Here is a 24,106-nt window from a genome sequence, read left to right as displayed (position 1 = left end):
TTTGAGGTTAACTTACGTTTGCTACGTTCTTCCTCCTCGGGAGTCACCGCTTGCGGAAGATCGTGTGCTATGTCAGGACCTGGAACAGGAGAAAAAGAGAACGGTGTTACTCGATAACTCGATTGCGGTTGACACGATCTGTTAGTGAATAGTAAAAAAAAATCACACGGCAGAGGCCGATCACGTTAGTAACCTGGCGTCATCGGAATTATCAAGTCGTACACGACTGGCAAACATTGGTGGCGACTCGGTTGATGCTGTGTTATTTTTCCTGCCACTCGTCTCGACAGACGTCGTCGTTCGGGCAGCAAGCAGCAGCCGCTGCCACAGCCGCAGCCGCAGGCTCTAAAAATACACACCGCCAGATCCTAGCGCACTGATAAGCGACGTGTTGTTGATTTCGTTTCGGGCCAAACGATGTACCGCCGCCGTGCCGGTACCCGGCCGGGGTGGGAAGCAGCAGCCGTGAGGCTGCTACATTTTTTACATTCTATACTCATGCGTAGCAGTTCCGTTCACGGGACACCAGTAACGTACCCGCCCCAGTACAAGCAAAAGAAAAAAAATTGCAAATCAATGTTTCTTGCCCGTTACAGCGCAAAAACCAAATGAAAAGATCGAAGCGGTGTGATTAGATTTCTTGCCGCAAGTGTAGCGCAGCGCGCAATAATCTTGATTCTGAATTTTTTGGCAGCTGCACTTTGTGCTTGGGATTTGCACAGATTGGTCGGAGATAAGAGCAAAAAAAAACCGACACCCACCGGGGGGGCACGAGGCAACCGAGCTCTTCCTTCGCGTCCCGAACCCGATTCTGGTCAGCAGGTCAGCAGAATTTCTTTACTAGAGAATAAATTTGTTGGTACGGGTGAGGATTCTAACCGTTATGGTGTCAAAACACGAAAATCAATTCACAGTAGCCAGTCCCTGCGTGGAGAAGTCGTCTGTGTTTGGGAAGTTGAGAAGTCACGGAGAAAGTAACTCCAAGGAAAATTATAAAAATTTAAGTGAAGCTTCGGACAATTGAAAGAAAACGGTTGTTCCTCTGCTTTAGCAGAATTGGGGTGGCTTCTGTCCTCACAAGAATTCAGCTCCAATCTGTACTCAACTCTGGGCCAGCGTTACCAAACTTTGCCGAGGAAAAATCCGAAGTTTTACTTATTTGTGTTTCATCCGGAGAAATGGTTTGTAATTTCGTTTCAAAATTAAGAAAGATATAGATATTTCGATCACGAGACTTGCAGGAGCGGCTGTCGGCAACAGACTGCTTGCTTCTATCGCACTGACCGAGTAGATAACAGTCTACCTTCTCGGCGCGCCGTGGGATGACACCCAAATCTAGGTGGACAAAAGTAATTACGCTAAAACCGTTAGTCCTAGGTATATAGTATGTTAGGAGTAAATTTGTTATTTTAACTTCCGCATTTTTTGGTGTATATGACATTAGGGGAACCATCATAGTAAGCGAGTGCAAAATATAAACTTTTTTATGGCTTAAGTTAGCTGAATAAAATGTTCAGCAAAGTTAAAGAACATTACATTCTTAGTAACTTTGCTTAAGAAATGAAAGTTCTAACTCTTATGGTTGATAGGCTGGAGCTATTTAAAGTTTTTTGGTCGGGGTGGACCAAAAAATTAATTTTTCCTGCATAGCTTCTTTCGTGTTTATTTCTCACAAATCATGCCTTCTGAGCACTTTGACACGCATGGAAAACGCACATTTTGTTTGAAGAAATTAAGTTGATATCTCCTTCGGTTCTGAAGTTACAGGCATTTTTCTAAAAAAATGTGTTTTTTTTTTCAAACGTCAATAACGTAAAAACTGCTCAAAAGCAGCAAATAAAATTTTGTATAGATGTTTAGTAATATATTGGCCTCCGAAATTAATTGAGGTTACATCGGTCCAGGTCGGCCCTTTTTTGCTAGACCGCATTGAATAATGAAGTAAAAATTACCGGTTTACTTAACAAAATGATAATTTTTACGTAAAAAGAATGGATTAAAAAATGAAAATAAGTCTTGTTTTTATCTTGATTATCTGTATTCAGCTTATGAAAATGGCTCTGGTTTGTTTTTCGAGCTGAAAAACCTTTTATCTTATGAGATGTGAATGCTGTAACATTAACTAAATGTGGTCGCCGAGAATATAACAGTAATTCTCGTCGAAACCGGGCTGCTACTGACACGTGGTCTTCAAATATTGAAACTTTCGTACTTGATTGGTTGAACATTTGCTAAAAAAAATGAGAATTACACATTAAGTACCTCGAAATAGTGGACCTCTCGGTCGTCAAGGCACAAAATTTTGATTCATGGCTCCACTGTAGCTGATTCCAAGGCTGATTCTCTGATATTACCGATTGGGATGAGGCACAGGAAGCAATTACCAAAATATATAGCCAAGCTAGTGCAAGACTTACACGAAAGTTTTCGAGAGATAACAACTATTGATTTAGTGAATATGATGCTACAGTACTCAGATTTGTTGATAGCAAACATTAGAGGTATTCCAGTTTTCAAGAAACTTAAATCGCCTTGAGAAGTTATACCATTAAGCAAAAAAGGGCCTACCTAGACCGATATGATCTCAGTTAATTTCGGAGGCCAATACATTACTAAACATCTATACAAAATTTGATTTACTGCTTTTGAGCCGTTTTTACGTTATTGACATTTGAAAAAAACATATTTTTTTAGAAAAAATGCCTGTAGCTTCGGAACCGAAGGAGACAGCAACTTGATTCCTTCGAACAAAATGTGCGTTTTCCATGCGTGTGAAAGTGCTCAGAAGGCATGATTTGTGAGAAATAAACACGAAAGAAGTTATGCAGGAAAAACTAATTTTTTGGTCCACCCTTACCAAAAAACTTTAAATAGCTCCAGCCTATCAACCATAAGAGTTAGAACTTTCATTTCATAAGCAAAGTTACTAAGAATGTAATGTTCTTTAACTTTGCTGAACATTTTATTCAGCTAACTTAAGCCATAAAAAAGTTTACATTTTGCACTCGCTAACTATGATGGTCCCCCTAATGTCATATACACCAAAAAATGCGGAAGTTAAAATAACAAATTTACTCCGAACATACTATATACCTAGGACTAACGGTTTTAGCGTAATTACTTTTGTCCACCTAGATTTGGGTTTCATTCCACGGTGCGGTGGTAGAAACAAAAAGCAGTCATACAAAAATAATATAGGAGTGTGTAGGTATTAGACTGTCTAATAGAATGGGCGGCAATAGTTTAGTGAGTAAAACATTCGGGTACCGACCAGGGGTAGTTCTGATGAAGGGGTTAAGACGGTTGCATGAGTTCAATCCCGGTTGAAGCATTTTTTAAGAGACGTGAAAAAGTTCAAGTGCAATTTTTTGTCTAAAGTGTAAATCTAAATGGAATTTTGTTTCAAAATGAGAACATTGGAAGATTGATTGAGGAAATTAACGCTTTAAAAGTGCCAGTGGCTGAGTTTCGAACTAGGAACACGGGAAGCACGAAAATTTGCTGCAATTGGAAATCGCACATAAGAACAATCCGTTGGTAGGAATGGATTTGACGGAAGGACGTGCATTTTTACGGCAGCTGAGGATACGTGGACTTATCTGAGGACAGTAATTTAATCTGTTTAGCTGCATCAGCTTCGAATCTGTTCAGAAGCAAGAATATAGGTTGTTCTACCCTTTCTCGGAGCAATAGCAATATAAGGTTGATCAAGCGAGTTCTTTGAGAAGTTTCTCACAATCACCGAATCCGACTAAAATTAAAAATAACTACAAAATTTGATATCATTTTCGAAAACCCAATTTACTGTTCGGGATATTATGTAAAATCGCCATGCAAGTTTTTGGCCGGGTGGCTGCGTTGTCTGGGATGGTTGGTAAACTTGAGCACGAGGGCACTGTTTGACAAGTTCGGAATCTCTTGTTTCTCAAAAGACAGCAAGAAGTTTTCGGTTTTCTCGGACATCGCTTGTTTCGTGAATTCGCAGCTCCTGAACCAAGTATTGCATGACGATTTTTACGTAAGAACGCGAGCGGATTTTCTACACTAACTTCAAGTACCGCACATAATTATGGCAGAATAATTTTTATATATTTTTGAAAGTTAAGCCTAAAATAATCTATTTGCGGGTAGCTGGTGTGTTTTATCTATTTTCAGAGAGCAAAATAAGGCCTGATTTATTGTATTGTATTGCCTGATATTGTAGCCTGATTTTGGTTAATGCCATAAGTTCATCCCCGAGGGTCCGGAGTGTCACTTAACTTTTATTAGCAAAGATACTCCCAACGACTGCACACTGCATAATGTAAATTAATCAATATCTTCAAGGGAAGCGTTTGGTACGGGAGGTCCACGCTTTCTTGCTTCCCCTCGACTTCAATGAGTTGAATGGAATTTAGTATCATTTCTAGTTCCACTTGATCCTTTGGAATTCTCTCTGCGGTACATGCTGCGCAGATGGCCTGGTCGTTAACAGGAAAAATGATCGATTCAACTTTTGCTCATATTGTGGCGCTCTTGGTGGACAGATCGGGAAGTTCTTGGCGCCCACCTGTCGGAAATTTTGTTAGCTTCACCTATGTATTTTTGACATTCCGCAAAACGACTGTATTTTGTAAACAAACAACATGGAAGCCGAAAGAAGGCAAAAAATTGTGCACAGTTATTTGGAAAATCCATTGTGGTCTGATGCCTCTAGGCTAGCTAAACCCCTGAAATTGCCCAGAAATACCGTTTGGCGCGTTATCAAACGGTATAAGGAAACATTGACGATGATTCGGAAGCCTCAAGCTAATCATCGGACTCTGATTTGGCCAGAAAATTCGGTGCAGCCCACAGTACTGTGAGGAGAATTTGACTCCGAGAGGGAATCAATTCGTATCGAGCTAGCAAACAGCCAAACCGAACCATAAAACAGGATAGTGTGCCCAAAATCCGTGCTCAAAAGCTATACGACCGAGTGCTAATCAAGTTCGACAGGTGTCTTCTGATTGACGATGAAACCTATGTCAAGGCTGACTTCGGGCAAATGCCAGGTCAAAAATTTTTCTTGGCCACGGCTCGGGGGGATGTTCCAAGCAAATTTAAATTTGTCCAGGGGTCCAGTTTGTTCCGAAAGACCTTAACCCACCCAATTGCCGCCAGTGTCGCCCTATTGAGAAATACTGGGCAATCGTGCAGAGGCGACTCAAGGCAAAGGGAAAAGTTGTGAAAGGCATCAATCAGATGAAGACCTGGTGGAATGAGATAGCCAAAACCATAGACGAAGAAAGTGTGCGCCGCCTAATGAGCCATATTACAGTAAAAGTTATTAATTTTATCCGTTTTTTTCTTAAAAGTATGAAGAAAATGCTACATTTGTGTAAGAAAAGATCTGGAATTAAATAATAAATAACTGAAATACACGCAATCGGTTTTGTTCCATTACTATCTGAAGTAAGCTTTACTAAATATAGGGAGTTATACGAATCACGTATGGCAGTCTAATTCTAAAAAAATAATAAACTTCAAAGAAACACTGACTTAAGAAACGAAGAGGCGCCAAATCGGGTGTTCGTCAAGGCTGGCACAATATCACGCTACTTTGTGCTCTGGAGCTAGGTCTAGGATCTGAGCCAAAACCTGATAAAAAATGTGGTCCAAAAAATGGTCCATAATCTAGTCTGTTCCAAAATCTGAAACCAAATTTGATGAAAATGTGATCCACGATATAATGCATGTCCAAAATATGGTCCAGGTTAATAATCTGCTTCAAAATCTGATAAATGTGGTCCAAAATCTGGTTTATAATTTGGCCCAATTTGGGAAATCTGGTCCAAAATTTGATCCAAAATCTGATAAGAAAAATTGCATCAGCATCTGGTCCAGGCTCAAAACCTGGCCTTGGTCCAGTATGTGGTTGAAAATCTGGTCTGACCTAAAATATGAACAAAAATGTGGTCCAACAATTGGTACAGGACCAGAATGTGCTTCAAAATATGGCCAAAATCTAATAAAAAATGTAGTCCTAAATCTATACCAGAATCTAGTTCAAATTTTTTTTTTAAATTTGTTACAAAATCTGCAACAAAATTTGATAAAAATGAAGTCAATGTAGTCAGAGGTGGTCCAAAATCTGATAAAACATGTGGTCCAGAATCGGTTCAGAATGTGATCCACAATCAGGTCCAGATCTGCAATCTCGTCAAAAGGATGATCAAAAATGTGATCCAAAATATTATCCAAAACGTGGTCCAAATCTGATAAAAATGTGGTCCAAAATCCGATGCAGCTCCAAGATCTAGTTTAGGTCCAGAATCTGATCTAAAATCTGATAAAAAATGAGGTCTAAAATGTTATTCAATATCTGGTCCAAATTTGATAAAAAATGTGGTCCAGAATCTGTTGCTGGTCCCGAATGTGCTCTAGACCAAGGGCTTAAAATTTGCATCCAAAATCAAAGCTTGGTCAAAACTCTGGCCAAAAATGTGGTCCAAATAGTACAAATCTGTTACAAAATCTGAAACGAAAATTGATAAAAAATGCGGCTTGCCAGGTCCAAAATATGGTCCAGGTTCGGAATCTGGTTCTCCAAACCGGATCTAAAATTGGTTGGTTGGTGGTTTAAAAACTGATCAAAAATCTGTGATCCAAAATTTGATCAAAAATGTAGTCCAGAGTCTAATTCAAATCTGTTCCAAAATTTGTTGGAAAATTTGATAAAAAGAATGTGATTCGGAATTTTGCGGGTTCGTTCCGAATCTGGTTGGTGGTTTAAAATCTTATCGAAAATATTAAACTTGTAAGGAATACGGATTTAAGAAACGAGCAAAGCCATGGGTTTATACCGTTTTTAGACATTACCCTTCTTTATCGACAGACTTCGCAGCCAGCTGTTAGAGTACAGGAAAATTACGGGGCCAGTGCAACGATCCTACTGACTCTATCTAGCAAACACCGCCTAGCCGAGATTCGAACATACGACGACTGGCTTGTTAGACCACCATCGTACCTCGAAACTAACTGGGCGGGTATTTAAGAGACGAGGTAGTGCTAAATCGGTTCTTCACCAAGGGCGCAACAATGTCACACTGCGGCTCTGTATACGTGTAAATACTTAAACAGAAGTGTAAATTATTTCCGATTTTGTCTCAGCTTTCCAATAATGGTCTTTTTTTTTACTCCATTTGAACGCCCTGTTCTTCTTCTTTACAGAACCGGGCCATTTATTACTTGTTTCATGGCAAATTTTATGAAAACCACAAAATCTCAAGGTTTGCTCAAAATTCACCTTTTTTTTTAAACTGTTCGGCCCCTTGGAGAACGAGGGGTCCACTATTTCGAGGTATCAAAAGTGTAATTTTTATTTTTTAACCATTTTCAACCAATTAAGCGCAAAAGTTCCAATATTTGAAGATCTCGTGTCAGCAGTGGCCCCGTTTCTGCGAGAATTACTCAAAAGCGTCGCATAGGAGGGTGTGGTGCGTGTACCTAATATAATGAGCGGTAGTAGTTAAGTACGGTTCAAGTTTTGTCATTTAGGATATGTTGCTGCTTCGTCGTAATTGCCTATTCCCGTCCTATCCAACACAAATTATTAAAAATATCAGCGAGTTTTATGACACAGAATGCAAAATTAGTTATTCCCCAATATTTTAGTTTGTTGACTATCATACGCGATCAATCAAAGTGAGCTGAGATATATTTAAATGCTTTTTTTTCATTAAAGAATTCCAAGCAGCCAAATTTCCTACGTTTTTTCGTGCGACGAAGAAGAAAATGTCGACTAATCGTTTCAATTTCCATCATTCTTAAAATGAAAATAACCCACGCAATGCATTGTCGTTATTATGCAGCCAGGAAAACTTACATGATCAGCAGAAATTTTGTAGAATAACATTTATCATGCCGTCCTACACAAACATGTGCGCGCTAGTTTCGTAAACATTATTGTGATTTTTTAGTTCGGACGATGAAAAATTTTGATGGACGGATTTTAAAACGCTACGACGAATTTAGGAAATAAAGTCAGTTGCGTAATTTCAATAAAATGCTCTACTAATCGCTTTTTAGTGAATTCAAAGTGCACTGATCGGAAGGTAAGTGTGTTTGAGTCAAATCAGACCAAGAACTTTTTGGAAAATTAGAGCGGCTCTCCTTACTACGACGGAAATTAGAAATAAACCCTACCTCTTTCAGGTAGAACTACTAGAATTTAACAATTGCAGAAATTTGTTTTGTTTCGCTTTCATAAAATCGTAAATATCTCAGTGAGATTTGAATATACGTCCATACTTTTTTCGGCAAACTTGATTGTCATAAAATTTCGCATCTATACAGTATAACTCCGTTTTGAGGTTTATTTGAATCAAATTTTAAAAATTTCGAAATTTTGTCTAATTTAATAAATTTTTGCAACCAAATATGACTCCAGACCTGCCACAATAATTTTTTTATGAATGTATTAGATGTCAACGATAGTGAAAAAATAGTTAAGTACCTTGTTTCACCTGCTTTTACATTTCTAAAAATATTTTTTTGAAATTACTCAAAAAAATGCCATTTTCTCATAAAACTCAAATGTGCGACCCCTAAATCGCGTCATGCCATATAAAAGTTTTGTTGAGACTCCCTAAGCTATCATTTAAGGGGTGAGCCCCCGGATTTTGGGACACTCTAGTGATCACTTTTTATCGTATTTGTTTGATAAGTATTGTTATTGATTGTATTTGAAGAAAATTACCACTTGTGAATCAAATTAGTATAGTAACTAATTATATAAATAAATTTGAAATTTGAATTAAATTATTCAAGGACGGCTTACTCCCTTCTTCTTCTACCAGCCGAGAGCCTTATCTTGTCGTATCAAGAATTCCTCTCCACTGTATTCGGTCCTGGGCTACTTGTGACCAATGTCTAGACACACGCAAGTCAGCTTCAACCTGGTCGAGCCATTTAGCACGTTGAGCCTCTCTATTCCTGGTGCCGGTGGGGTTCTTGAAGAGAGAGAGGCCACCGTGGTCTTCCGTATACGTGTTACGTGGCCGGCCCGTCGTAGTCTTTCAACTTTCGCTAGGTGTACGATGGGAATCGCTCCAAGTAGTGTATGCAACTCGTGGTTAATACGCCCACGCCACTCTCCGCTATCCATTTGTACTCTGCCAAAAATAGTACGCAACACCTTTCGTTCAAATACGGCACTTGCTCGTATGTCTTCCGTAAAATTGTCTCAAATCCATAGAGGACTACCGGTGTGCTCCTTGATCGAAGCGTCTTGCGGAGGGAAAAGTAGGGTCGACTTCTAGCTTGAATACGTCGTCGAATCTCCGTTGTTGGCGGTAACCAGAGATCCCAAATATACTTCCAGTTCATCGCCGTCAATAGTCACTGTCCATGTGAAGGCAAACGAGGAGTTGACTATTCTAGCTGATGATTGTACCTCTCGTTCTAGCAACAACAAGTATCGCACTAATAATCCTTCCTTTTCCCATGTAGTACAGCCTCTTGATCGTGACCGGCGTCGTTATTGGTCAATTTTTTAAGTATTCGATCAGTAGAAGTTGCCCAATGAGAATGTTATGCTACTCCCAAGCACCACTCAATTGGTTCTTTGTGCAATCTTACTAGTGCGGCTAATCACGAAGTGCAACTACGGGCAGTCTACGTAAGTCTAAACTAAGCTTTGACGTTCTTTTGTTGTCTCTCTACCATCTGTCAGTGGTTTTTGTTAGTTTTAACATCCTACTTTCTGGCGTCTTTACGTTTTCTTTTTTATTTTTAGTGTTTTGACGTCGGTTTTATCCTCTTTTGTAGCCTTTATGGTTACTCTCGATGGCATTATTTGTCATTATTTGCATTCGTTTTTGGCATTTCTTGAAGCTGTTTCGTTGTCTATTTCTGTCTTTTTGTCTTATCGCTGTCGCTTCGACGTCTCTTTGTTGTCTTTTTTACGGATTCGTCGCCTTTTTGCCCATTTCTTGTGGTATTTGTTGTCTTTTCATTGTCTGTTTTGTCATCTCTTTATCGCATTTGCGTCATTTGTTGTCTTTTTCGCGTCTGTTTTTAGTGTGTCTTTTTTCGGCGGATTTTTGTCGTTTTTGTCGTCATTTCTATTGCTGTTTTGGCGTCTTTTCGTCATTATTTTGTCATCCGTTTTTTGTTTGTTGATCTTATTTTCTGTACTTATTCATAGCTGTTACATTTTTTTATTGGTGCAATTTTTGTTGTTTCTTTTAGATTTTTTCGAGTCTTTTCATCGTTCAACGTCTTCTCGCTGCTTTGTCGTCACTTTGCCGGCATTTTTGCACTGCCTTTTCGTCGACTCTTCGTCGATTTTTGATCGCTCTTTCGGCGTCTCATTGTCGGCGTCTTTTCAACTTCTCTTTGTTATTTTTCCTTCGTATTCGTCGGCTTTTTGTCAATTGTTGGTCGTATTTGTTGTCCCTTCATAGCCTTTTTTGACAGCTCGCCCGTGACAGTTCGTCGTTTTTTGGTGTCTATTTTTGACAGTTTGTGTAGATGCTTTCAACGGCTATCCCTCCACCCCCCCTCCCCGCTTTTTGTTCTTTTGTTGCTGTTTTGGCAGGTTCGCAAAAATCGGTCGCCTGCGATGGGCTGGGCACGTCGTGAGGATGTCGGACGACGGCCCGGTTAAAAAAGGGCTCAATAATGATCCGACTGGAACGAGACGGCGGGGCGCGCAGCGAGCAAGATGGATCGATCAAGTGGAAGGCGACCTGCAGACCCTACGCAGACTACGTGGCTGGCGAATTGCGGCCAAGGACCGAGTGGAATGGAGACGACTTCTTCGTACAGCAGAGGAAACTACGGCCTGGAGCTGTTCTAGTGCACTAAGGAAATCATAATAGGAACTGTCGGAATGTGCGGGACCGCTGGTGACCGCGGACACCAACACTAGTATGGAGATCCAGCGACATATTCAAGTGGGGAATCGGGCTGCCTACTTTGTCACTACTGCCGTGACGCTGCTCACGGAGAACGTACGCGCCCATGTTCGAGCGCGAGCGAAAAGTACTGCGGACGATATTTAGCGGAGCACACACTGAAAGCAGAGAGTGGCGGAGGCATATGAATCACAGGCGCTGTGATTTACGGCAAAATCAAATGGAAATGTCTAAAATAGAGTACCAAATGTTTAGGCATGAGTAGGCATCTATTGCGTCCAAGTGGCAAAACAAGGTAGCACCCTTCACTTGGTTGCACATTGGCTCAATTTTAGGTATCGTAGGTTCGTCAATTATCATTCTTGATGGTATATAATTACCGGTGATCCGAATAGTTCCGTTCTTCCGTACATGACCAGGCGGGTTAGCCATGCCTACTCGGAGTACTCCACTTGCTCGCTGAATTCGGAAGTAAGCTTCTTATCAATTTCGGCTGCATATTGGTCGCGGAGTGCAAAAGGTACGTCAATAGCCCTTGCGTAAACTGGGGATATCCTTGGCTTTAGACGAACTTTTGTATATGGTCCGTTGAACTTTCCTAGAACGTCGCGGAGTTAGCTCGATGCTCATGAATGGATTGACGGACGGATCTGTGGAGAATCTTCGGCTAAGTGAGAGACACGACCTACAATTTCAGTCGACGCGTTGTAGATTCATTGGATACTTGCCCAGGGAGACTACCTACCAAGGCTCCAAGTGGGTGCGACGACCAATGTCACTGGAAGGTTGTCGATCCATTGGCAGCATCGAAAATTTGAGGTGCTTAGGTGGACAGCTCTATTCGCAGCCGGTGGCCATTGATGAGTTTTTTTCCAGTGGTTGAGACGTTGAGCACTTGCTTGCGGGACTGCACGAAGTCAACTTCGGAAACTGTCGTTTCGTAGGATTTCTGATCGTACCTGAAAACCTGATCAGAAGTTCAGAGGTCAGAAACTTGATCCACCAGTACTATTCGGGTTAGTTTGAAATGTGGTGATCGTTGACGAGACTGCGGCGAATTGTTTTTCCGCGGCTTCTCGCAGCCAATTTTGCTGGTAGCTTCTGGATTCGTCGACGGTGTATCAGTGTTATTCTCTCGCGCCGTGTTCCGGGTCGTTTCCAAGGAGTGTGCGATGTCGTAGCGTAGCGTTGAAGCGTTCAGGTTTCAGGTTTGTGATGATCTCTTCGCATATGTTTCGTGCCTCGAGCCCATGCAGGAATCGTTCAATGAGCATCCGGTCCAGAAACTCGCCATATTTGCAGTAGGCCAGCACCGTGCTTCGGCCCAAGGGTAAACTGAGCGATGGCTTCATACTTCTGCTACACGATATTCTTGAATTTCACGCTCTCTCCACGAATCTGTGCCTTAGCAGGTAGAAGTGTTTTAACAGGGTCGAGGCGTGATGCGAAACGTCAGAGCGTTAACTCGGCCCCCCTGTGGACTTTTCAAGGTGCAAGACTAAGGCCCCGTACAGAGTAAACGCGACAGCGACGCGACACGACTTCGCTCTCATGTTGCTAAATGCACAGTCCTGCTTCGAGCGAAAAAGGGCTGCGCGTATAACTACAGCAAGAAATGTCGCGTCGCGTCGCATGTGGGCGAAGTCGCATCGCGTCGCTTTTACTCTGACGGGGTCTAAATAGGAATCAATGACCCGCTATGTCCACCATGGAGTTGAGTTCAAAGAAAAACAACATAAATATTAAAACGTTAAATGAAAAACCTCTAGAGAAAAAAGAGAACAATCTGTTTTGCGACGCTCAACGTCCAGCTAAATCTCGATTCCCCCCACGGGCCACCAGCTTAAGGTCAGCAATTTGTGCCGTACATAGGAAACTCCTGATAAGCGGCGTTAGCGCGATTTACGATTTCCAAGATTTCCCCGTCGCCGTTCGACCCATTATCGCACTGCTGACCTGCTGCTGCTTCTGCACGGTCCGGCCTTTCGTTCGTTATCTGGTGACTGGAGCCAGGTGCCAGCGTTGGCTATTGTTTATCAGCACGGTTAGCCGGCGCTGCTGCTGCTGCTGCTGTCGCTGCTGACAGGACAAAACAACTCAAGCCGAAAGCCTTCGCGGAAGCGCCTAGGTGATTCGCTGAAATCCGCGCAAAACACTTCGGTAGGCGCCGTCGTCATCAGCCGGAGATCAGCGTAGATAACGCCGGACGGCACACGCATCTTCTGCGTGGCCGCACGGAGCAAACAAGTTTCGTGTTTAAAATTGTTTCCACATTATCCAACCTTGCCTGCCTCTGGCAGAGTGGAAGCCTCCGCGCGGTGGTTCGGACGCACAGCCGTGACATCACCCTGAAAGCTAGGACGGCGCGGCGGCGCGGTTTGACGGTGTATGACGATCGTCCACCGAAGGTAAACAGGGCAGATTGGTTGGATAAAAATAAAATATTTATCTTCGAACGAAATCGCCTTTCAGTTTAGCTCTTTTTGCTCTTTAATTGTTGACCAAATCGAGAGCGGTCGGGCTCGCGTCAGCTGAAAGAAGTATTACCGACCGACACTACCGGCAGCCGCTCAGCCGTTGTTGCGTTGCCTTCGTCGTCCATTTTTGACAGTGGCGGCGGCGGCGGCGGCCGCGGCAGCAACTGTTGCATAAATTATTGCCAGATTCAGGCGGCGGCTCACCGTTGGTTTCCTTCTATAGACACGGCCGAGGCTCGTCGTCGTCATCGTCGGATATATGTAGATATTTGGATAACTCTTACCCAACGTACACCGAACGGTTTGCCCGGCTTCTTCGCGCAGGCCGGTCCATCCCCGACCGCCAGGACGGACGGACGGACGGACGGTGTTGGACTTTGTCAGAAAAGAATTTAAATTGATGAAAATAAATTAAAGCGTCTGACAGGCTGGCAGATCGGCAGGCGGGCAGCCGGGAAAGCAGGCGGGCGGACTGGCAGAAAGGCGGGCGCAATCGTGCCGGGACCCGTTTCTTGAGCGTGTATTATTTTCACTCGTCAACTTTTCGCTTCAATGATTGCTGCGATGCTCCTCGCTGTCCGTCCCGACGGTGTAAATTTGAGTTTTTTTCTTCTTCTCATGTATATGTCTGAGGATGTATAAGTGGTCTGGATGGACGCGTTGTTTGGGGGAAGATGACAGCCGGACTCAACGGTCTTCCTCGGAAGAAGAACCCACCGGTGAAAGACCAGGAAGGGTGAGGGTGTCGAAAGTTGGGCCGGGGGGGCATTGCATAATAGTTGCCCGCGCAAGCCGCAGGCTTTCCGTCCCTAGCCGCTGCTGGCGAAGTTCAAGTTTAATGTCTTGCGGGCCGCTGCCCGCCGGCGAACTGGTTCGAGATTTCTCCATCCTTTGTCCTGCCCGGTGTTTTGTTGACATTAAAGAAAATTGTTTGGAGGCTTAGTTAAATAGTTTCAAACTTTTTACAATCGATAAGTTTTTTTTGGGTGTTTGTGTGCAAACAAGTGAATCGCACCGCCTACTGTTCAATTGGTTGACGTTTGTAGTCTCGATCGCTGCGCGATAATTGATTCTATTAGAATCAAATGAAGAGTGACGAGCTGTTTTGTTGCAACCGGGAACCGTTTGTGTCCTGTGGTGGCCGCATCTGTGTGAAATGTGCGGTCTGGGAGCCGTAAATCATATCCTAAAACTGAATCACCATCGCCGAGGTTAGCTCATCAGACGCACATTTCAAAAGCGCAGTGCAGTCGGGTTCAATTTGGTGAATCTGCGGTGACATCGCAGACGGCTGGCTGTCATCGCTGTTGTTGTTGTTGTTGTTGTTGTTGTTGTTGTTGTTTGTTGCCTCGGATTCTACAGATTGTTTTGGACAGTAGCTTTGATGTTAATATCCTACATTGTAAACTGCGAACAAAATGTTCGCAGCATCGCAGCATTCATTTCAACATACGCCTACTGCTTTGCTCTATGGGTTCTAAATTTATCTGCGCTAAGCTGCCTCCGTCACAAAGTACGAAGCGGTAATGTGCGTATACACTGCGAAAAAAAATGATGGGGAACCAAATCTGAAATGTGCATGCCAGCAGTCCCCTAACGATGCCAAATAAATTTATATTATTTATAAGAGTTTAATTGATTTTGTTCGCCTGCTTCGATAGCCAGCCAGCCGCGCTTCTTTGCCCGACGAATTCGGTCGAGGTCGAACAATTTGCACCCGCAATTTTTCGCCGACTGTTTATTTGTTTAAAGTTATATAACGAGCAAAAAACGAGAGGAAGCGAAAACTAAAACATTTCCCAACAACATAGCACAGCACCATCAAGTAGCTGGAAGATACGTAGTGTAGGCCTCCAGTCAAGCTTCGTAAATAGTACGCCCCTTTTCGACTTCAATCGGCTATCAAGTTTCGCCGGAACGAACGACGGGGATAAGCTCCTACAGCAAGTGGCACACACTGCCTCTGTGTGTAAACGGTTATGAAAAATATTCACTCGACGAAAGGTAAATATTTTGATTATAAAAAATAATTCAGATCTAGTGCGAAAAATGATCTCGATCTAAACACACGGAAGCGGTCTGTTTATGCTGTACCCCTCGGCCGGCTTAATTGATTGAGTGTGTGTCCGCGTCCGGCGTCCGGCGACTATGCGCCAGCCAACTTCGATGGCCGGACGGACGGGCGAGTCCGAGTGTGTTGTACAGTTTGAGTGAGAGTTTCCTTCCGCCCTTACCTACGGCTACGGCACAGGTCGGGCGAACTGGCGGGTTAGCGGGCGGGCAGAACGCAGTAGGCATCAACTGCGTCGTAGATGACGGATCGCCGCCTGCCTGCCCCGTTCGTTGTTGTGGCGTGGGGAATGGGAAATTTTAGAGTTCGTTCGGAAAACAGTGATTTATTGTCGGGTAGCAAATTGGCGCAGCGACGAGGCCGGCATCAGTGGCGGCAGCAGTAGCAGGGTACCGCCATCAGCAAGGTCATTCAGTCCGTCAGCCAGGCAGGCAGGGATGGTTGCGGCTGAATGCGCGACGTGGCGCCGCGCGGGGCGAAGATATTTATGTGTAGACACATATTTGTTTCTCGCCTTATTGCCAGTGTACAAATACTTGATTCTCTTGGTAAACAAGTAGCAGCAACCAACAACAGCCTGCAAAAGGCAAATAAATATAAATATAGACGCGGGAGAGACACTTTTATCGTGTGTCCTTCTTTACTAGCCACCGCCGCCATCCTCCACAGCACCACCTCGACCGACCGTTATCGTCGCCTTTGCCATTCATCAGTCATTATTTGCATCGTCTTCCGTGCATACGAGTGTCTCTGTGACTGTGGCTGTGGTAGCTGTTCGTGTACGTACAGCGTCTTTCTACAGAGTCAGAGCCTACTATCACGCTACTGTTGTAATTAGCGAAGTCTCAACAGTAGATAAGATCTGTGCCCGATAGGCGATTCACGCACACACCCAACCCAATCAGTCGTCGATCGTAGCCCGCCTCACCCCGCCCTGCTACTACTGCCACTGGGCCAGGCAAAAACGGCATTCGCTTGGCGCCACCCTCATAAAGCCATAACACGCTATAATAATCAAAGTAGGTTTTCTTCTCGTCGGACCGGACCGGAACGGAACGGGTGTGTGTGTTGACGTTTGTGAAACAACAATTAAACAACAATAAGAATAACATAAGCTATGTGGAATGCAATTGAGTTGAGAGAACGGACTTACTGTATGCATCTCCTGGACAGCTCTTGCAGCATCTTCCGGGCAGCAGGACCGGCTCGTCGCACGTCGGCTTCGGGCATTCGTTCTTGATGTTACGACACTGGACACGTGCTACTATTCGACGTTTTTTCTGCACCTGTGGAAGAGAGAAAGCGAAAACAGAATGAGCAACAGATAGATAGAGGGACAGAGAAAATGAGAGAGAGACAGCGAAAGATAGTGTGCCCTGGGGGAAAGTAGGGGCACACCCGTGGGTGCGCGCGGGAGGACTTGTTGTTTTTTCGCCAGTTTCGTTGCGATAAGCGAACGGGCGGCGATAACGCGCGAGGCTTGTTGTCATAATTGTCAGTTTGAAACTTGATGAGGATGATAAATGGAGACCTACATAACACAGGCAGCGCCTGTGTTTAGGAGGCGCCTGCCCGACCTTTATGGCCCATTTATGTGGTTGTTGTTTGTGTGTGTTTGTGTTTGTCACAACAACCGTTGGTGCCACGTTGATTCATTAAAGAAATTAGTTTCAATTAGCGATTCCTGCTGCTCGGGGAAAGATTCCACGCACAAGGACGACACCGTCCTTCCTGACAGTGATAATTGAAATGTTTCACAGCCACAGTTTAGTCACCGGTGAGCATGCCCTTATGTATTGTGACATTTCTTTTTCGCACTCTCCGGTTTATCAATAAATGCGTAAACCAGAGCCTACTTAAATCCCAGTCGGTGACGCTCGAAGCCTGGACGACATGTGTACTGGAAAGTCGGAAATCTTATCATTCGGTATCAAATATCGTCAATTGTTCTGAGAAATCGGCTTCTGCTCTAATTACCTTTAAGCTCTGCTCTGCCGTACGGTAATGTTTACAAGAAGTTCAAGATATACGAAAGTGGTAGATATGAGTATTACATACAAGGCAAACAGGTGTCGGTACTGCTACGGAAATCCAATGGATCATTGAAGCTATAGCTGGTTTTGTAATCACAACAACTTGCTTCTGGCGGTAAATCAACGATTTAATATGTCGTTTGAAATAGACGAATCAAATTTCCGTTCTCTAGTCTGGCGGCCGCGATCATCGACTCAGTATGTGCTTCAGAATTTCAAGAGAACAAACTTTTTGGAGACTGCTCTCTTGAAAAATCCTAGCTGAAGGAAAGTCACATTCGATGAAAAGACACCTGCAGTGGCTGCGCATCAGAAATGTCGTGCGAAAACCCGTCAAGAAGTGTATTAGGTCATCACCGAGTCCTGGGACAAACTTGGTCGTCTGAAAGTCGTATAGAGAGTACCGAAACAACTGTTTTGGGCCAAAACAGCATCTGGCGAGCCTCTGGAACTAACTTCAGAACATATTATGTATCGAACTGATGGTCCAGTTTGTTCCGTGGTTGGTTTCGACCGTTGCCTTGTGTAACCAAGTTATCACTCAGCAGAGTCAACCCGTCGTTGTCAAACTCTGGGACCGTTTTCTCAATGTGTTCACAACGGAAAAGCTCCTGGGCAAACAAAACTCCCGTATAGTTGGTGCTGAAGGACGATCTAAAGCCGGTGTTTGGATCCATACGATCGGTGGTCAAAAACATGGACGACGTCGTGGAAGTCTCGGAATAACTTTTCTAACCGATCATTTATAGTCTTCAGAACTTTTGTTCCACTGAATATCTCCCTTAACCTAAAACTGTCAAAAGGTAGTCTTTGCTTACTATAATGAAAATTAAAAAAAAAAATAACTTTTTTCTGTTAGGAAATATAGACATAGTTTCTTCGGCAGAGTTGTAAATAATGTAAAAACAAGCAACTTTGCAGAAGAAATAAAATTTCTATCTTTATCGAGTGTTGAACTATAGGGCATATTCTTCAAAACTTGTTTAAAAATTGGTTTTTCATACTTAGCTTTTCTTAGTTGCATTTTACAAGAATACAATGTTCTAGGCAACTATCGAAGCACTCAAAATACACGTTTTTGCAGAAGACCGCAAATCTCTTGGACCTTTACTTGCTGAGTTATCGCATATGCAAGCTATAAATTTCCATAGCTTCACGAGCCCATGGGGTAAAATCGGCAGTGCTGCCAAATATTTTTAAATTCGATTTAAAAAGAATTCCTAAGAATTCCTCTCCATTATACTCGGTCCTGGTCCGTCGCCAATTCGTTGTGCGTCTCGACACACGTCGGGCTTCGGCTCAAGCTGGTAGAGCCATCTAGCACGTTGAGCCCCTCTATTTCTTGTGCCGGTGGGGTTCTTGAAGAGAACGGATTTCACTACACAGTCGTCCGGCATCCTTGCGACGTGGCCGGCCCACCGTAGTCTCCCTAGTCTTTCGCCAGGTGTACGATGGGAATCTCTCCAAGCAGTGCCTGTAGCTCGTGATTCATACGTCTCCGCCACTCGCCGCTTTCTGTTTGCACTCCGCCAAAAATAGTCCGCAACACCTTTCGTTCAAAAACGGCAAGTGCACGTATGTCTTCCGTAAGTAAAGTTACTGTCTCAAGTCTGTAGAGGACTACCGGTCTTATTAGCGTTTTGTTCATCGTCAGCTTTGTGCGGCGGCGTATGCTCCTAGATCGAAACGTCTTGCGGAGGGAAAAGTAGGCTCGATTTCCAGCTTGAATGCGTCGTTGGATCTCCTTAGTCGTATTATTGTCGGTGGTGTCCAGAGATCCCAAATATACGAACTCATCAACCACTTCCAGTTCATCGCCGTCAATAGTCACTGTCCATGGGAGGCAAACGTTACTTTCTCGGGAGCCTCTTCCTACCATATATTTGGTTTTTGACGTATTAATTTGTAACCCTATCCTCCTAGCCTCCGTTTTTAGTCTGGCGTAGATTGCCTCCGCCGTCCCACGGTTTCTGCTAACGATGTCGAGGTCGTCTGCAAAGGCTAGGAGTTGGCTACTCTCGCTAAAGATCGTTCTTCTCGTTTCGATGCCCGCTCGCCGGATCACACCTTCAATAGCGATATTGAATAACATACAGGACAGTCCTGTCATTTGTGTGGGTGATAACAGTCCATGTCCATGGACGGAGGGGTTTTTTTTAAAGTGGATATTATCACTACGACCAGCATTTTGATCTATTGTGATTTTATCCAGGTGTTGTTCCGAACTTCGTTGTTATTGCAGTATCGCTATAGAGTGAGCGAACTGCTTATTATCCGTGCTTCTCGGTGTGTTTCACCCCTTTTTTCCCTCTACGCTTCTTACTACTTTTCAACCAATCTAGCTCTAGAGCCGGGAAGTGCGGAGACTAGTTATAATTTGTCCTTGGACAAGAGGCTTCATTCGCACCTTGAGCAAGTATCATTCTTATAACCAGCCCCGGCTAAAGGATTCATGGTCGGTAAAGCAGAGTTCAGCACAGAGTGAGGGTGTGTTTTGTGTGTATGTATGTGTTCCTTACTACTGCTTATTATGCATTACCAATCTCGTTCCTAGAACCAGGAAGTGGAACAAGCTATAATTTGCCCTTGAACAAGAGGCTTCATTCGCACCTCAAGCAAGTACCACTCTTATAACTTGCCCTGGCAAGAGGCTTTCATTGTTAGTTAATGCAGAATGCAGTAGGAAGGATGTGGAGGGGCCTGAGAATAAACCCGTGCTAAAGTCACTTGACAACGAATGGCCTGATTCTACTAAGATTCGAACCCACGACCACTCGCTTGTCAAGGACGGAGGGGTTACTCATGCCGGATGGCTTTACCAATATGGCAAACAGATGTGCAGCGCGCCTGTCCCGTGTGCTCTAATTTAACATATCCTCCAATACTTGTCACTCTTAGCTGTCCACCTCTCATTCGATACGAACAGGTACTTGACGAACGAGAGTTTGATTTCTAAACGATATTGCCAATTACCGCGGAAGTACGTCGCTTTGCGCTGGCTCGAAATTATTTGAGATCCTCATTGGTGGCTCATTGCACAGAAGTTTTGCACAATACATCTCAACTGATCCGCATGGATTTTTTTCCTGGTCGCTCGATTATCACAAATCTAGTGGAGTTCAGCTCATTTTGTCTACAACATATGTGGAAGGTGGAGCAGAAGTCGACACGGTGTATACTGACATCAAAGCTGCGTTCGATCGAGTTGACCACACCATACTGCTTGCTAAAATAAAGCATCTCGGTGCCTCTGCTGCTTTTGTCCGGTGGTTTGGAATCTTTTCTTGAAAACCGCTGTCTTGGATTCTGGCAAGGGGCAACATGAACGCGCCCTCGAGAGTTCTTCGCTCTACTGACTTCCTCAGAATTCCATTTCATCGGACATTATATGGTCAAAATGAACCTGTTACCGCTATGTGTGCAGTTTTTAACTCTGTGTTCTACTTGTTTGATTTTAATATTAGCAGTGAAACGTTCCAGTGTCGTTTACGTAATCGTAACCGTTCATTTTAATTTGTCAGTTAGTAGTTTTTTTTATTTCATGTAGACCTTGTTGTCAGATGATCCGAAGAATAAATAAATAAATGTGCTGAATCCGGCTTTCAGACCGACAGTCGAAGCCCTTCTAGTCCCGCGCACAGCACAGTTTCGCCGCTTTACATGCCAGCAGTGTTATGTTTATACCAGTGAGCCACTGTGACGGATTTTTGCTTACGGTAGCGAGCCTCCGCGTACTATTCAGAATACAGGGCCTCTGCGTTAGGAAAACCGTTTTGAATGAAGCAATGAATGAAGATCTCGAAGCAGCCGGGTGTGCGAAGCTCGTCAGGAGCTTCACAGATGGCTGTATGGGTGATAGCACTCCAAGTCTTCGGATGGAAGGATCACTCATACAGCAAACCTTCTCTAATATAACAACGAAGAATGCTGGCAATTCATAGTGATCTAGCTGTGCAATCGACAACGATATAGAAAGTTGAAAGTTTCAAACATCTCAGTTTGGTAATAGATTCAAAACTGATATGGGGTGATCATGTAAACTCGTTACAACGGAACTTAACCTCAATGTGTGGTATACTATGGAAGGTCTCCAAGTTTCTACCATCCAAAGCATTAATACTTATGTATCACGCTTTCATGCAGTCTAGACTACAATATCTATTCTCCATCTGGGGAGCTGCAACAAAGTCTCGCCTGAAACCATTGCAAACCGTCCAAACCTGCTGTCTGAAAGCTGTACTTAAAAAACCGAGGTTGTGCTCAACTGCCGATTTATACAATAAGAGTTCTCACTCAGCGTTACCTGTACCTGCCTTGAGAGAGCTCCAATGTTTGCTTCAGCTTCACAATAACATGCACAACCAAAACGCGCATCACAACCAAACTCTGGAATGCCCATCATACAGATATTCATTAAGGAATCCTGCGTAGAACTGCTGGCGCGAACACATACAGAAATGCCGAAGAGATCGGTTTCAAATTTTAGCAGAAAGTGATTCAATTCCTTACCCAGAGCACTCAAGTCGGAACAGAACACAAAAAAATATAAGCAAGCCGTAAAATCGTTGATACGAACGCGAATTCATCGATACTTAATTTAAAACCGTCATATGTCGAACCATCTCAACAGTTGCTCGGATATGAACCGGGACGCACGCAACAAGGCACTATGAGAGCCCCTGTTTGACTCCGACCCAGTTCGCGACTTTCAGAACAAATAGCCACAGCCCTACTATATCCTGCCATCAAAGTCGTCCTGATGTTGTGGTCGGAGTCGAGGCAGGAGTCTCTTAGCCTGTACCTCCAGGCAAGTACTCGTCAATATCCCGGATCGTTTCTGCCCCTGAAATGTTTTTGCCCGCAGAGACATGGTTACGAATTCACAGAAGTCCAATAATTTAAGGTCAACTATCGGATTTCAACCGGAACGCACACAACAAGGTCCCTGTTATCTTTGATCCCGTCGTGACCTACAGAACGAACCACTGTAGTCGTGCTGTATCCTGCCATCAATATAATCCCAGTCTTGTGATCAGTGTCGTAAGTACATTATCCCAAGGCATCGGTCAGCTATCGGAGCTCAGCCGGGACGTACACTGCAAGGCACTATGAAAGCCCCTGTCGGCTCTGACCCAATCGTGACCCTCAGGACGAAACGCCACAGCCCTACTGTATCCTGCCATCAAAGTCGTCCCGGTCTTGTGGTCGGAGTCGAGGCAGGGGTCTCTCAGCCTGTACCTCCAGGCAAGTAGGCATCAATATGCCGGATATTCGGATCAATATGCCGCTCCCGAAATATTTTGCCCGCAGAGACATGGTTACGAATCCGCAGGAGTCCAATAATCCAAAGTCAGCTATCGGATTTCATCCGGGATGCACACAAGAAGTTCCCTGTTAGCTCTGATTCCATAGTGACCCTCAGAACGAACCACTGTAGCCGTACTGTATCCTGCTTTCAATATCATCCCAGTCTTGTGATCGGTCTCGTGAGGCACGAGCCCCTGCAAGGCACTATTCGAGCCCCTGTTGGCTCTGACCCTATCGTGACCCTCAGGACGAATCGCCACACCCGTACTATGTCGTGCCATCAATCTCATGCCGGTCCCGAAGTCGGAGTCGCAGCAGGGGACTCTCAGTCTGCATCTCCAGGCAAGTACGCGTGAATATTTCGGAATTCTCTGCTCTGAAATGTCTTTTGTCCGAAAGATTGTATGGGTGATAACACTCCAAGTATTAGGACGGAGGGGTCACTCATACGCTCATGCTGAGAAGCTCAGTCGATTTAATCATCCTCGACGGTTAACGAGACCAGGTCAACTGTTTTGACACGAAAGCCCATGCAGACGTTGACTGCAGTATCCGAAACATAGCCAACTTATCTAGTGGTACTTAACAGCAGAAAGACACGCAAGCAGCTTAGATTAAGCAGACCAATGTAGGGCTAGGGTAATAAAAATTGTAATGTAGATGGCCAAATACGTATTTTTCTTTTAAACAGCATTATTCTCAATTTTACATGGCATTGAAATTCGAACCCCAAAAGAAGTTGTCAACCTTCGTTGTTTGGTTTCACCTTTGGTGAATATTGTTTGGTTATTTAGTGGGTTTTAAACAGCATCCGGTAAGATTTTTCCTTTGTTTACCTAGTCATCCGAGATTAGTGATTTGCTTCCACAGTTGCGGACTCCGAGTGAAGTTACGTGGTAATGTTAAACTATCCCGGACACATACCCGCTTTCGCATCTGCATTTCCCCCCACCAACCACTAAGCAGTTCGTGGCTAGCAAGCTACTGAGTACTGCTCAGGAAAGCAATTCAACCAGAAGCATGACATGAAAGCTCCCTGCTATGATCCACAAGATCTTGTTTGGGCCAGCAGATGAACCTGCTAGGCTGGAATTGTGATGCAAGCAGAACCTTATTTGGTCACAAGAATGATGTACAACCTGAATCGACACCGGAAAATGCGAAATTATCGTTTCCTGCTCTACTGGACGGTTGAGGTCTTCATCCTACACTGAGGCAGTCGATTCGTCGGGCCGAGCTCTAAGCACCGAATTCGCCTTAGCAATCAACTGCAGTGACCAGTTCCTACTTACTAGTCTTCGAGATTTGACGGTAGTTTGCGAGGGACAATTTGCATCA

General features: G+C 43.9%; 1 protein-coding gene across 1 annotated transcript in view; it reads right to left on the bottom strand.

The window, feature by feature from the left end:
- The window catches only part of LOC128736095 (dorsal-ventral patterning protein Sog), a 95,222-nt gene that overhangs the window by 13,914 nt on the left and 57,202 nt on the right, over window positions 1-24,106 (bottom strand). Inside the window, exons 3-4 of the mRNA XM_053830579.1 lie at window positions 16,582-16,714; window positions 17-79 (exon numbers count right to left, since the gene is read on the bottom strand). Coding sequence (XP_053686554.1) covers window positions 17-79; window positions 16,582-16,714 — 196 coding nt within the window. The remainder of the gene's footprint in view (window positions 1-16; window positions 80-16,581; window positions 16,715-24,106) is intronic.

Source organism: Sabethes cyaneus, chromosome 1, assembly GCF_943734655.1.
Source record: "Sabethes cyaneus chromosome 1, idSabCyanKW18_F2, whole genome shotgun sequence".
In the NCBI taxonomy this organism is placed as follows: Eukaryota; Metazoa; Arthropoda; class Insecta; order Diptera; family Culicidae; genus Sabethes; species Sabethes cyaneus.
This window is presented reverse-complemented; position numbering and strand designations above follow the sequence as displayed.